The sequence below is a fragment of the Thunnus albacares genome, chromosome 14 (assembly GCF_914725855.1).
Source record: "Thunnus albacares chromosome 14, fThuAlb1.1, whole genome shotgun sequence".
Classification (NCBI taxonomy): Eukaryota; Metazoa; Chordata; class Actinopteri; order Scombriformes; family Scombridae; genus Thunnus; species Thunnus albacares.
Window position 1 is genome coordinate 5,069,990 of NC_058119.1, and position 15,701 is coordinate 5,085,690.

At 41.4% G+C, this 15,701-nt stretch overlaps 1 protein-coding gene across 4 annotated transcripts in view; it reads left to right on the forward strand.

Moving 5' to 3' along the window:
• Window positions 1–15,557, forward strand: part of xpo1b (exportin 1 (CRM1 homolog, yeast) b) — a 28,836-nt gene extending 13,279 nt beyond the window's left edge. For all 4 annotated transcript variants that reach the window (XM_044372019.1, XM_044372020.1, XM_044372021.1 and 1 more), the window contains 18 exons: window positions 593–641; window positions 736–855; window positions 949–1,077; window positions 1,169–1,327; window positions 1,433–1,630; window positions 2,253–2,391; window positions 3,125–3,306; window positions 3,467–3,623; window positions 3,753–3,916; window positions 4,077–4,211; window positions 4,745–4,928; window positions 6,844–6,950; window positions 7,558–7,752; window positions 8,777–8,945; window positions 9,155–9,289; window positions 9,433–9,592; window positions 9,696–9,792; window positions 14,094–15,557. In XM_044372019.1, coding sequence (XP_044227954.1) covers window positions 593–641; window positions 736–855; window positions 949–1,077; window positions 1,169–1,327; window positions 1,433–1,630; window positions 2,253–2,391; window positions 3,125–3,306; window positions 3,467–3,623; window positions 3,753–3,916; window positions 4,077–4,211; window positions 4,745–4,928; window positions 6,844–6,950; window positions 7,558–7,752; window positions 8,777–8,945; window positions 9,155–9,289; window positions 9,433–9,592; window positions 9,696–9,792; window positions 14,094–14,240 — 2,626 coding nt within the window. In that variant the 3' untranslated portion in view covers window positions 14,241–15,557. The remainder of the gene's footprint in view (window positions 1–592; window positions 642–735; window positions 856–948; window positions 1,078–1,168; window positions 1,328–1,432; window positions 1,631–2,252; window positions 2,392–3,124; window positions 3,307–3,466; window positions 3,624–3,752; window positions 3,917–4,076; window positions 4,212–4,744; window positions 4,929–6,843; window positions 6,951–7,557; window positions 7,753–8,776; window positions 8,946–9,154; window positions 9,290–9,432; window positions 9,593–9,695; window positions 9,793–14,093) is intronic.
• The last annotated feature ends 144 nt before the right edge of the window (window positions 15,558–15,701 follow it).

Consider the following 15,701-nt stretch of genomic DNA (forward strand, 5'->3'; position numbering starts at 1 on the left):
TCCTTATAGTTTTAAGCTATACACAGTGTCAAACCCCTGCAGAGTGTAGTAGAATTTCTCTTTGGTCTGTGTGCGGTTGATCCTGCTCAAGTCACCAACTCTCCTCCCAGCTGCATCCTTTCAACCACTACATTTGACTAAAGGTTTTTCACAATGTTGCGTTAGCCTTTTGTGTGTCACATAAGCTTTATAGTTGCAACTTTAAGATTTTAAAAATTGATTCATTTGAGAAGAAGTTTTAGGATTTTAGTGTTTTATAGAAGAGGTCGGCTTGTTTGAAATAAAGATTGGCTCCACTGACATCAGACAGTAGTGACTACACTTTAAAGTACCATACCTTCAGGAAAAGAGCCTTTTCATACAGAAAATGCCATATAATTACAGAATGAGGTGACTCATTACACTCAGCTCAGAAGATGACAGTGATTAATCAGTCACACTGTTGCTGGATATGTGTTTTACATCAAGCATAGAGACCTTTTACATTTTAATTTCAAGAGAGATTGTCTCGCTCAAATACAGCTTGATCTATGTCAGGGTCCAACTGTATTAGATGCACATGTTCCATAATATGCTCCTTTGTTTCTTCCAGCATGTGTAATGAATTCTCCCAGATATTCCAGCTTTGCCAGTTTGTTATGGTAAGCAAATCTTCATCTCTTACTTTTGAGTGTTATCATACCTTGTATTGTGCTTGCCCTTCAGCTGTTTGTCGTCTTATTGGTTGCACCGTAGGAAAATTCCCAGAATGCCCCCTTGGTCCACGCCACTCTGGAGACCCTCTTGCGTTTTCTCAACTGGATTCCTTTGGGCTACATCTTTGAAACCAAACTGATCAGCACATTGGTGTATAAGGTGAGTACAAACAAACACACACAATGTCATGTAGCAAGTTTACGTAAAAAAAAAAAAAAAGATCTTAAACTAAATCTGTTTCATTGTTTTCAGTTCTTGAACGTGCCCATGTTCCGCAACGTGACACTGAAGTGCCTGACAGAGATTGCTGGCGTAAGCGTCAGCCAGTATGAGGAGCAGTTTGTCACCCTCTTCACACTGACCATGTGTCAGCTCAAACAGGTGAGCTAAATAATGGACTCAGATAAGACAACAGTGACCTTTCCCTCTGTCTCAGATACAAATAATTTCCTCTTGATCCATATCCGTTTAGATGCTGCCTCTGAACACCAACATTCGGCTGGCCTACGCCAACGGGAAGGACGACGAGCAGAACTTCATCCAAAACCTCAGTCTGTTCCTCTGCACTTTCCTGAAAGAGCACGGGCAGCTCATTGAGAAGCGGCTCAACCTCAGAGAAACATTAATGGAGGTAAGTTGCAGGAAGACAGTATTATCTCAGTGGTAAGACAGCTCGTCTGCACACAGAACAAACAAATAAGTCCACGGTCTTATCGTTTCCTCTGTCCTCCTTCAGGCCCTCCACTACATGTTGCTGGTGTCAGAGGTGGAAGAGACTGAGATCTTTAAAATCTGTCTTGAGTATTGGAACCATTTGGCTGCTGAGCTCTACAGAGAGAGTCCCTTCTCTACGTCCACTTCCCCTCTGCTCTCTGGCAACCAGCACTTTGACGTGCCACCACGCAGACAACTCTATCTGCCTGTACTCTCCAAGGTATCACACAGAGCCAATACTATTTTTAATTCAAGAGTTTACACACATGTATATTCCGAGAGACAACCACTGCCTTGATTGACATGCTTCCTTCTTGTCACTTGATGACATGTGCTCACAAATTGATGTAATATGACAAAATAATACATTGTTTTGATGTCAACAACATGGCAATCAGCTGATTAACTCACAAATATTTAGAATTTGCTCCGTAGTTGAATTGAATACCAATAAGTAAACTATTTCTTAGAAGGCAGAGATGGCACAGCAGATGAAGAAGAGTTTCAGTTGAAGTATTAGCTTGCAGACATACTAGAACCAGTTGGCACCAGTCAAGCAACAGGTGGCTGTCAGACTGCTGCCAAAAAAGTCGCTAGTTACAATGATAATCAGCAGCCAGCAAAATAAAATAACCTCTCTTTGGTAATAACATGTAACATTTCATAACTTAGTGTGTGGAAATAGCCTTGAGACAAGCACCTCGTAGTATAATCATCTTTTTACATTTATGCCCACAGAGGCTACACCGTGATATGAGTGAGTGTCTGTGTACAAGTGTGAGAGCAATGAGTTTATTCTTCGATGTGTGCAAGTGCTGACGGGTGTTTATCCCTCGTGACAGGTGCGCCTGCTGATGGTAAGTCGGATGGCCAAGCCGGAGGAGGTACTGGTGGTGGAGAATGACCAGGGAGAGGTGGTCAGAGAGTTCATGAAGGACACAGACTCCATCAACCTCTACAAGAACATGAGGGAAACACTTGGTACGACTCAGTAATCAATCTACTTTTTTTTTAAAAAATAAATTAAAAAAAAAAAAAAGCCGTTTAGTTGATCAAAACCATAAAGAGTGCTCTTTTTTGCTATTTCTTTTGTATATCTTCTAGTTTATGCATCCATCCAGTAACTTTTTAATGGATTAATGCAGCTTCCTGCACACTCAGATAAGATTAGGTTCATTTTACTATTTAAGTATTGTAGGATAATCTGGTGGCTCAGTGGTTAGTACCGCCTGCTGGCTGGGGCTGCTCTATGTGGAGTTTGCATGTTCTTCCAGTGTCTGTCCAGGTTTCCTCAGGGGGCCAAAGAGAGCAGGTTAAAGGAGTTGGAACTGGGTTTAATAACGACCTGTCCAGAAAAGGGCTGCAGTAGTCTATGGCCCTCGATAGGATAAGCTGTTCACAAAATGGATGGATGCAGCTTTGATATTTATAGTCTTTACTATTGGTCACTTGTAACATTGGCTGAAATGTAGCGATCATGATCGCTCTACACATAATAACGATTGCAGACTCGTAAAACAGTAGCTGTTAGGCACCAACTGCTGGTGAAATAGTTTTTTGATGGATATATTGATCAGTGTCACACACTGCTTTTGTTCCATTGTTTCACTTGTTTCATGTTTGGTCCTGTTCACAGCTGTTCAGAGAAGTGCTTTGGCTCTAAGTTTTTGTTTTCCACCAATTGCACACTGACTGATACTCTGCCATCCTGCAGTGTACCTGACTCACCTGGACTACGCCGACACGGAACGCATAATGACAGAGAAGCTTCACAACCAGGTGAACGGTACCGAGTGGTCCTGGAAGAACCTCAACACATTGTGCTGGGCCATCGGATCCATCAGCGGGGCCATGCACGAAGAGGACGAGAAGAGGTTCCTGGTCACTGTCATCAAGGTATTAAAAAAAGCACAAAAGCGTCAACAAAAAGTAAAATTGCTTAGTTTATATGTATCACACTGTAAGTAAACATTTAAAGCCTTCACTGGTCAGGTCATTTGCTATTTTTCAACTCATTGTATCAAACAATAAACACTGAATCTTGTGTTTGTCTCAGGATCTGCTGGGTCTGTGTGAGCAGAAGAGGGGAAAGGACAACAAGGCCATCATAGCCTCCAACATCATGTACATCGTTGGCCAGTATCCACGCTTTCTCAGAGCGCACTGGAAGTTCCTCAAAACCGTGGTCAACAAGCTCTTCGAGTTCATGCACGGTGAGAGATGAAGGTTTAATTTTTTAAACTTGAATGCAATGTTGGAAATTCAAATACATTGGTTTGAAAATGTTAAATGTATGAATAGAATGCTCTTGAATGATGTGTATTCTGTCCCCTCTTCATCAGAGACCCATGACGGAGTTCAGGACATGGCGTGCGACACATTCATCAAGATCGCCCAGAAGTGCCGGCGCCACTTCATCCAGGTGCAGGTGGGAGAGGTGATGCCTTTCATCGACGAGATCCTGAACAACATCAACACCATCATCTGTGACCTTCAACCACAGCAGGTCAGCACATTGACGCTCATGGCTTTTTAAAAACGATCTCTAGAGATTTATCAGACTTTACAGCTGCAGATACAGAGAGACACAGCTGTTGCCAGAATTTCTCTCATTTGCTGTTGCTCAATCAAGTTTACTCGCTGACAAGCTCTTTTGTTTGTGTCAGGTGCACACGTTCTACGAGGCAGTAGGTTATATGATCGGCGCTCAGACAGACCAGGCTGTTCAGGAGCACCTGATAGAGAAATACATGCTGCTGCCCAATCAAGTGTGGGACAGCATCATCCAGCAGGCCACCAAGGTAAGAGACAAATATACCACCACATATTGTTTTTTAATTATGATTTTAATTAATTTAATTATGTATTTAATTATAATTATGATAGAGTTACCCAGTATATCAGTCTTCATCCGAAGTGCAGCCAGGATTCAAAGGCCATTAAACACTGAACAAAACACTATCAACAAATTAGCAATGTTTGTTAATTAACTTGTTACATTTTGAACTTGTTTATCTGTTTTAAATATTATGTTTATTCACAAAAGATACAACTGGTCTTCGGAGTGAAGTTGTTAAATTTCACTGATGATTTAAACTCCTGCATCACCAAACTACCTTCAAAAATCTGGCTGTTTAATTGAGCCTTCCTAGAGGAAACATATTTTGTGAAATGCAGTCTATAATTATAATTGTAAGTGTCCTGTCTTCAGCACTAAATGGTTGACTTATTATATTTCTAGTGAAATGAAGCCAGCAACTGTTGAATGTCAGATCACTACACAGTAGGAAATGACAGACAAACAAGAACAATGTGTTAATCTCTCCACCTGCAGAACGTGGACATTTTGAAGGACCCGGAGACTGTGAAACAGCTGGGCAGCATCCTGAAAACAAACGTCAGAGCCTGTAAGGCTGTGGGACACCCCTTTGTTATCCAGCTGGGACGAATTTACCTTGACATGCTCAACGTCTACAAGTGCCTCAGCGAGAATATCTCTGCTGCCATTCAGACAAATGGTAAGGGACGTGTGTCTGTGTGTGTGTGTGTGTGTACAGATTCATCTCATCGCTGTTCACACTCTGATGTCACATGAGAGTCATCAGAGACATATGGCCTCTTAACATCTACAAACCATCTAGTGTCTCTCTCTCTAAGATATAAACATATGTATCCTTAACACTGCTGAGTCTTAACTGTTCCTTGTTTTGGTTGTTAAATCTATGTACAGATCCGTACACTGCGTAGACCGTTGCTCCATTGTTGTTTAGGCATGCTGTCCTCTGTGTGAACAAGGCATCGTCTGTGTTCTTGTTTAAAACAAATACCCAAAAGGTTTAATACCACATCTCTGAAGATCAGTTTGTACTTGTTTTCTTGGCTCTATAGATGCAATAGATTTCTTCTTTATTACAGCACAGCAATGTATGTATTGGGTTGAAGTATTTGTTTGTTTTTTCATTTTTTTTGTCATACAGTAATGGCATTTTGTTGGTAGACCAGCATGACTGTGTTTTTCTTCTTGCTTGCGTCTGTTTTGGTGACTCATCTCTGAGCCGCTCTCTGTCTAATTGAGAGGAGCGATGCCGTATGAGGTGTGTCAGTAATGATCATGTATCAGGGACTTTTGCCACTGATTCAGAGGAGGGCAGAAATGCTCTGTACAAAGTACACACCAGTTACTATATGTGCTATGGTCATGACAATCTGTGTAGGAGGAACTAATTGTGGCCCTGTTTTCACCTGGTATTAACATGCGTTTCCACATGCATCCTGAGTGACCACTTGTGTCACTTCCCCGCTCTATATGCAAATAAACACGGACATCATTTCCATTTTCAAAGACCAAATTACTTTATTAACTGGCGGAAGGACCGGACCAGGGGTCTGCTCCGTCCAAAGCTGTGTTCAATTTATCTGATAACAGGATAAACAAATATACAATGCATTGTGTCCCCTCATGAAAATCAAACGACCGTCCTATTGATTCGCTCTAGTGCCGTGTCGGAATATATAGAGTCATATGCAGTGATCTCCCCACAGCTGCGCCTCCATTCAGAGACACTGTGTGCATTTACACATGAGACACAGCAACATAACTTCATTGATTATTTAAATCTCTGACACGCACACAGGATCGGTCAGGATCTAATGTTAATTAATTTTCCATGTTCTTCTACACATCCAATAGGTCAGCTGTTACACACACAGTCCAGGTTCATACTGTTTGGAGTAAAGCAGTCGTCCTCCTGATAAATCCTGAGCTCATTATGTCGAGCAGCGCAGCAAAACTAAAAACTGTAGTTATCAACTTGACAGGACAGAGGAAACTATCCAGCTACGTTTAGCTTCTGAATATGAATATATATATTCATATATATATATATATATATATATATATATATATATATATATATATATATATATATATATATATATATATATATATATATATATATATATATATATATATATATATAAAATCCTAAAAATTTGATTGAGATTTTTTTTTTTTTAAATAACCCGATGATTTTGGCTAATGTAATGAATTGCATAGCCGACAAATCAAGGTAGAAAAGGTTTAGTATAGCGCTTGACAAATCTGTCATCTCAAAGCAGAAATTCTTCATATCACCCAATCCTACTTGAACGTCTGTGTGTGCACCGACTGTAATGTATAGCAGATGAGAGGAAATCCTGATTCGCAAACACGCTCCTGCAGATCTATCTATGCTCAACAGTGGCATTCAGTTGAGTTTTTGGAGGTTATATACATCTTCACAAAACTCAGTCGCTATACCGGTATAGCGACTGAGTTTTGTGAAGATGCAAATGAAAATCGAGCTGAATGTAATTCACTGTATATTGTTAGACAAAAGTCTGGGGACATTTTCTTCATATATGTTTAACATGTGTTTCCTCTTTGTGTTGCAGGTGAGATGGTGACAAAACAGCCTTTGATCCGGAGCATGAGGACAGTGAAACGAGAAACTCTGAAACTGATCTCGGGCTGGGTCAGCCGATCAAATGATCCACAGATGGTGAGAAATTGTACTGAAATCATAAAAGATGTAGAAGTGTAATTGCTACATCAGCATTATCAACAGTAGACCTGAGTGTGAAAGTTCATTGTTGACCTTTTGAGATTGATGTTTGAAGCAATGTCATCTTGCAGTCACACCATCTGTTAAAGACTGTTAAATGTTGTTCAAAGCTCCGAAGATGAAGCTTTTAAATGGACCTTGACTTACTTTTTTAATCTGTTTTGAGTGTTTTGACGAACATTTCATTCTAAATTCACTCGAAGAAAAGGAATCATACTTAAGCAATCGATGAAACAGTTGACAGTAGAAAAGAAGTACAACTAATCCAGTTGGTATTTTTAGATCAAACACAAAGATTTCATTTCCTTGTGGCCATTTCTGCCCTTAGCTGTATTTTTATCAGCATAACAATTAATATTCATAGCTTTTCTGTTGAGTCGAGTTATAAGACATATACAACAATTTAGCTGCACTTTTGTAATGTACCTGTCAAAACTGAACCTTTGAGAATCCTCTCTTGAATCTTTTTCCAGCTCCTGTTTTTAAATGTGTGGATGTTCACGTTCTCCTTCCCTCCCTGCTCATCTCTCCCATTCTTTTCCAGGTTGGGGAGAACTTTGTTCCACCGCTGCTGGACGCCGTCCTCATTGATTACCAGCGCAATGTCCCTGCCGCCCGTGAGCCTGAGGTCCTCAGCACCATGGCAACCATCGTCAACAAACTGGGCGGACACATCACCAGTGAGATACCCCAGATCTTTGACGCCGTCTTTGAGTGCACCCTGAATATGATCAACAAGGTAACTGCTCGTATTCTGACAGCTAAGATTCTTAATGGTGATTCGCTGATCATCGTTTCAATCATCCAATCAAAAAACAGTTAAGTTTACTGTGTGATTTGTGGATATTAGAATTTTACAATTTTTCTAAATATGTGACACAAGCAGAAAGCCTTTTATTTCTGCATCTGTGTATAGTGTTTGATGATGATTAGCACTAGTTAAATACTGTACATTGATCTTATACTGTCTCAGTGTGGTAGGGGAGTGAGCACCTCAGTCATCAAAATCATAAAACATTTGAATTAGCAGCTTTCATTTTCTCACATATCAGCAGTCTATCATGTGGCTTTCACAGCAAACGGTATTAGACTTATAATGCTTGTGCACTTTCACGTGACTGGTCCTTGTTAGTAGAAAACCAAGATACAATTTAAGATGTCAATCAGCTGACTGCAGTCTAAAGTAACAGAAAACCTGATCTGATGATTATGATTGTATGTAGAGCTGAAACGATGAGTCAGATACTGTAATAGTACAGAAAATTGATCTGCAGCTATTTTTTTTTAGTCATATTTAGATCAAAATGCCAAACATTTGCTGGTTTCAGCTTGATAAATGTGAGGACTTGCTGCTTTTCTTTGTTGCAGATGATAGTAAACTGAATATCTTTGGGTTTAGGACCGCTGATGTGATGAAACAAGTGATTTCGATTTGTCATTTTTAGCTCTGTGAGGTGCATTTTTCATGTAACCTATACTGTGAGAACTACTAATGAAAAACTGCTGCGGGAGTTGAGTTTCTCAACTGTTTGTTGGCGATCATCTCTGATACCATGAGGCAAACTAGTCACAGCCTGCACAGAGCTGTTACATAAAGACATTTCCATGCCCTGTTTGTCATGTTTGAAGAAAAAAAAAACCCTCAACATTTAAAATGTGTCAATCACATGTCCTATGGTATAAAATATTTTGAGTTATGCTTTGTCTTGTCAGACTGGTGATGTAATTTTCTTTTAAAAATAAGTCTTGTATTTTTCTACTAGAACTTTGAGGAGTATCCCGAGCACAGGACCCACTTCTTCTACTTACTCCAAGCTGTAAACTCCCACTGCTTCCCTGCATTCCTCGCCATCCCCCCGGCCCAGTTCAAACTGGTGCTGGACTCTATCATCTGGGCCTTCAAACACACCATGAGGAACGTGGCTGACACCGGTAAGACTGCTGGGAGACTCACACCCATTTTACTACTTTTATTAATGTTCTTATTGAGCAAGAACACCTAGAGCATGAATACTAAATGATGTAAAACAAAACTAAGGTGCTGTGTTTCATCATGTTTTATACCAGGGTCTAGTGGGGACTGGTGTCAAAGGGGGGACATAAAAGATAATATATGCTGAGTTGTGTTTTTGCTCATCCAGGTCTGCAGATTCTCTACACGTTGCTACAGAACGTGGCTCAGGAGGAGGCAGCTGCTCAAAGTTTCTATCAGACATATTTCTGTGATATCCTGCAACACATCTTCTCTGTGGTCACCGACACATCTCACACTGCTGGTGAGTTTACACAGATGACCACAGAGGGCACTTTAACTTCACAAAAACTGAATTCTGAACGCAGATATTATACACAATACAATGTCAGAGGTGAGAATTCTGTGTGAATGATAGTTTCTGTAGTAAATGTATGTGTCCTGCAGGCCTGACGATGCATGCATCCATCCTGGCCTACATGTTCAACTTGGTTGAGGAGGGGAAGATCACCACGGCACTGAACCCCGCCACCCCTGCTAACAACCAGGTGTTCATCCAGGAGTATGTAGCAAACCTGCTCAAGACTGCCTTCCCTCACCTACAAGAGTGAGTAAAATACACATGAACACACAATCTGTACTGCAGTAAAAACCTGTTTGTCATTACTGTGGAGTTGTTCTAAGTGTTTGTGTTTCTCTGTTTGTTTTAGTGCTCAGGTGAAGGTGTTTGTGACCGGGCTGTTCAGCTTAAACCAGGACATTCCTGCCTTCAAGGAGCACCTTAGGGATTTCCTTGTACAGATAAAGGTGAGTTTGTCAGTGTACAAGTGGCCTACAAAGCTCTATTACACTCATTGAACAAACAATTGACCGCTGTGAAAGGGCAGCTGACAACCAGGGAAAGACCTAGTGATGGTCTGGATAGACTGCTGACTGGAGGGAACAGACCCCAGCAGGGCTGGCATGAGCTAGCTATTCATGCCAGCAGGATCCATCGCTTGTAAGCGTGTTGGATCCACCCATCTATTGGTACAAAAACTTCAAGACGAAGAATACCCCCTGAGTCCATGAGAGCAGGGGCACAAGGTGACTCAGTGATAGACCACACGGTAACAGACCCAGGAATGAAAATGACAATGAATCAGATGACAAGCATGGCAATTGACAGAGCAGCAGCGCTGGCAGGACAAAGATACAAAGCTGCATCTGTGGCTGGACAAAGATAACATCAGAGAAAGGGCTCAAGATATGCATGAGGGAGCTCGGCAAAGGGCCTTGCATTGCAAGCTCAACCAAGTACAGACCCACCAACAGACATGAGTCCAGAGCCCAACCAGCCTCGGCCAGAATTAAAGAGGAAGTTGAAAGGACGGAAGCCTCAAATCTTGTGACCTAAGTCCTGACAGAAGAAAGAGTGTGAGACCATCAGCGTAGACCGTGTCCATCTTCTAGACAGACTGAAGGGATGCTTAGAAAGAAAACTGGAGAAAATGGGAGACACCATATTAAGCTATGGGGTGGACAGGACACAGAAGGAACCATCAGTCCAGCCCAATTCCAGGAGACAGCAGGAAATTGAAAGACTTGTAAAGGAAATGGCAATGCTGCAAAGAGCAGAATGCCTGAGACCCCTTTTATAGAGACCCTTCGAAGTTTGTCAAAAGCCTCTTTGTCAAGGAGAAGAGTGGGATCCTTCGAGTACCTGTAAAGGAACTGAAGGAGCACCCAAGGAAGACCTACTCTGACAACCAGAGGCATGAGCCAGTAACCATTCCAGATGACATGCCACCAATTCACCCACCTGAGCATCAGATGGACACAAGGCCCCCCTATATGGAACAAGGTGGAGAACACAGTAAAATGGGCAAGAACAGCATCAGCGCCAGGGCCCAATGGTGTTCCTTACAGGCTCTATTAGAACACTCCCGGTGTTCCTCTATACCTCTGGAAGCTAATGAAAGTGGCATGGGGGAAAGGAATCATACCTAAGGCATGGCAAAGGGCAGGAGAGATCCTAATTTTCAAAGAAAAGAACTCCTCAACCATCAGCCAGTTCCACCAGATCAGTCTTCTGAATGTTGAAAGAAAGATTTTCGTAGATGTGGTGGCCCAAAGACTCAGCATTTTTGCAGAGCGACAACTTCGTTGACACATCAGTGCAGGAGGCTGGGATATGTGGTTTCTCAGGATGTCAGGAACATGCAAATGTCATCTGGCACCAGATACAAACTGCCAAGAAGGAAAAGAGCCCTGCATGTGGTTTTCCTCGATTTTACCAATGCCTCTGCATCAGTGCCTCACAAGACTCTGGACAGCTTTCAACTTCGTCCCAGAGGGCATCAGAAAGCTGGTCAAAGCTTACTTTCAGGATCTCATCATTCATCATTCAGTTCATCATTCAAGCATTACGATGAGTGGTCAGAGGGGAACACTTGAAGAATGGGCTGTGTTTTCCTCCAATCGGGGCGTACATGGATGATATGACCACAATAACACCAACAAAAGTATGTCACCAACTGCCTGCTGGATAAACTTCAAGGAAACATCAAATGGGCATGAATCAAACACAGCAGATCCTGCAGTATTTTCAGTGTCAAAGGCCGGCTCACAGACAAAAGATTCCGCATCAATGATTAGCCAATACCAACTGTCCTGGAGAAGCCCATCAAAAGCCTCAGATGATGGTACAACGTAGACCTCAAAGGGCAATGAACAGGTGGAAAAACTCAGGCAGGATACAATCAGCTACCTCAAGCAAATCAACAACACTGCTCTACACTGTTCCCACAGCTACCATCCTTCATCTGTGAAGGAGAGAAATGGGGGGCTAACCCCTCACCTCCCAACTTATGCCCACTTAACGCAGCCAAGGGACTGGGAAATGTGTGTTGAAGTAGGCCAGAGACTCGTCTTCCCATCCAAAATTGCAACAACCAAACTGTGACCGGATCTGGACCTCCGGTCCAACTCCTGCTGACGTGTCTTCATCATTGAGCTGACGGTCCCCTGGGAGGATGCTGTGGATGAGGCATACGAATGAAAAAGGCTGTGATCCGCCAACTTTGCAGCTGAAGCAGAGAAGCGGGGCTGAAATGTAAAAGTGTGTCAAATTGAGGTGGGTTGCAGGGGCTTTGTAGCCAATTCCATTGCAAGGCTCCTGAGGGAAGTAGGAGTCAGAGGCCCATAGGAAGGCAATGAAAGTGCTTGCCAATGCCACTGAAAGGAGCAGTCTGGCTGTGGCTGAAAAGAAGAGATACTATCTTTGCTGCCAAGTGACCATCTAGAGATTAACCATGAGACACACCCAGTTCTGATCAGCCTGCCTCAGCTGAGGGTGTCTTGTGATAAATAATAATGGTAGTAACATCATCTAGTGGTCATCTCCAAGAACAACCCCAGTCAAGTCAATTGTAATGCAGAAACTTCAGGGATTGTAACACCCAGTCCTACATATGAACTAATCAAGTCACTTTGGATATGATTTTCCCTATTCAAGTCAATGGAGCTTTTCTTTTCAACTCCCCTTGAACCTTTTCATACTCATTCCTACTTTCACCTAGAAATTTAATTTAAACTTAAAACCTTTTAACTTTATCACATTAGTCGAGCTTTTTCCTACGCTCTGTTATCACAGTTAAAGTCTTTTGGTCTTTTCAGGCCTTCTCAGATGTTAACATTGTTGTGTGTTGCACGAAATGTCTAAACCTAGAGTGGATGACATCACATATTCATTATCGACACCGTAGTTGCACCAGCTGTTTTAAATCCATCACCAGGTTTGTGTGTAAAGTCTTGTGACATTTAATTAGTTTCAAACTAGTGATTTACTAAATCAGGTTACACAAACTTAGTTTTCTAGTAAAAACTTTAGGAATGTGTAAAGTTGCAGTTGCAAGGAAACATCTATTGCATCATCCAATAAGCAACCAACTATAAAAACAGGAAGTCACTGTAGCATCACGAGCTTTAATGTAACTTCCAAAAATACTGTTGTAGGAGCCAAAAGTTTCAGCTCTTATATTAAGTCTGAACAGGTCAGATATTAGCAAGCTAACCTTAGTTTTGTCAGTTGGTTCATTTAGCTACAGTTCCACACGGCAGTTAGTAGGTATAAATATTCACCAGGTTAAATTTTGTGAATGTGTAAATCTCCACTTAGTTACCTTCTAACCAGACTAAGTTAGAACTCAAGAACAGCTGGTGCAACCAGCTCCAGCTTCCTAGGAAATTCAGCTCTCAACTAAATAAAATGACAAGTGCTTTCCTCACTCACACTTCCTCTGACACTTCAACTGCTTTCAGCTGTTATTGATACTTGAACTGAATTTAACTACTTCCAACACTTACAAGTCAACTGACCTTTCATCTGCCTTCCTCTCTTATTCTTTAAACCACAATTCAACTGCTGTGACTTCATTCAGTTTTTACACTCAAACTGAAACTTCTTCCAGCACTTCCATCATAACTGCTATTTCAACTTCTTTCAATGTTTGTATTTTGACTTCAAATCCAACATTTTGTGTTTCAGTTGTTTCATATGTTTCAACAGCAACATTTCAGCAGTGAGCAACTAGTCTTTTCTAGTTTAATGTAATATATCTGAATAGTCTGATCTAGAAGCAGTATTGGTAAGACTTCCTGGTTTTTACTTTATTTCTCTGATCATGTATAGTATATTTGTTTGCAGATAAGCTGAGCTTAATTGAACAAAGACCTGCATAGCTCTGGCTTTGCCATTTGTTGTCTGTGCTGCGCAGGCTTTGTCTGTTCTCACAGAGGTTATCAGTGACTGCATAGCTAGCTGCTTAGCTGTTGTTTCCATAAATAACATTTTCCTACATGGCCAGGCTGTCCTTCTAAGTATATGGAAGGTTTGTGGCTGCTGTGCTAGAGTTCAGTGAACTTGTGCCCAATATTTTGGCTGCACAATACTTCCTGTAGTTCACTGACTGGTCCAGTTCTCAGCTGTCAGGTGCAATTGATTCACTGGTTATTTTCCCAGCAAAAATGTGGACGTTGTGAGGTTAAAATTAAGCTTTGGAGATGTAGTGAGAGTCACGGATGGATGAAGATGTAATCTGTTTCCTTGTCATCTGCTGCTGTTCCAGGAGTTTGCAGGCGAGGATACCACAGACCTGTTCCTGGAAGAGAGGGAGGCATCGCTTCGTCAGGCCCAGGAGGAGAAACACAAGATCCAGATGTCGGTCCCTGGTATCCTCAACCCCCACGAGATCCCTGAGGAGATGTGTGACTGAGCACCAGCTCATCCAAACTGTACAGTACTCCAAACAACAAGCAAACAAATAAACCCTAACCACAGCAAACACAACAGAACCCAAGAGAGGCACTTGAGTGTGGTGGGAGGCCCCTCACCCTCTGCAGAGCGGGTCGTCCCATTGGATGTTTGTTGACCAAAACAATGCCAATAATATGTAAATGATTACCGCGTCACCCTGTGGCCCTTTTTACATAATATGCGTTTTCTATGGAGACTTTTTGTGTAATATCTTTCCAGAACTGTTAATCTAAGCTTACGTTTTGTTGGTCTCTGGCCCACCCAAGACCTGCATGATGAGGTTGTAACAATTAGGACAAGTTAACCATCTTTGTTTTTGTTCTGTTCCCCCCACCTCCCATGTTCTTTTCCCCAGTTCTTCCCTTTTTCCCCATATATTTGTTTATATATAAATATATTATATATAGTCTGAGCAGGGTTTTTGTGAAAAACGGCATATGTGTCAAGTCTGCATAGAGGCTTCTAGACCTGTATGTGACACAGGAAGTGGTGAGGTCTTTTAGAGGCGCACGCACCGCTTGTTTGGTGCCCCACGGCATTGTGGGAGAATGTGAATCTAACAGATAATGAATGAAGGCTTGAGAGATGCTGTTTCGTGGATCAGCATCTCTTGCTCACGAGTTAAGCTTAACCTAAAGAAGTGTTTGGCTGCTGCCGCGCAGGAGGGTTTTTTTAGGGAAAGCAAAACCGAATATGTGCATATCATCCCAATTGTATAGCATCTTTAATACCATGGGAACATTTTTTTCCTTTTATTCTATTGTTTCTTTTTGTTGTGGGTGTGTGCGCGTGTGTGCTGTCGCCTAGTCGACATCAGCGTTTTGTTTTCCTCTAAGAGGATTGTTGCTCATTTGTGAGCCTTCATTAATGGGATGTTTTAAGGAAGTGGCGGAGGTATTTATGGGTTCTTGGTTGGTTGCATCTTTATAACAACTCCTGTTTAACTCAGATGGCTTTTAAGATTTTGAATTGTACTAATTTAGATTGTTTACCATGCAGTAGTGCTTCAAGACACTACCTTTAGAGCAAAATGAAAATAAAACTGGGTTTACATTTAATTTTGTATTTTTGCATTTTTCATTTGTACCTGTTTAAGTTCTGTCCAAATAAACAAAAGGCTTTTTGTCCACAGAGCAAATGAATTGCCAACGAGTTTAATTAGGAAAAGAATGTATAAATCCAAATAAGTACCCAATCTCTAATGGCAAATTTCCCTTCTCAAGGTGTTACATTTGTTGTGAACTTTTTGAATTGATTAAAGTTGAGAATTTTATAACCCTGCCTTTGCTCAGATTTCTTCATTTCACAACAGAGACTCCTTTTTATAACAATACATTTCATCTTTTACAGTATATAACTCAAACATGCTTCTACAGAGGTGAAGACAAATACGTAAACAATCATGAATATTTCAATCAAG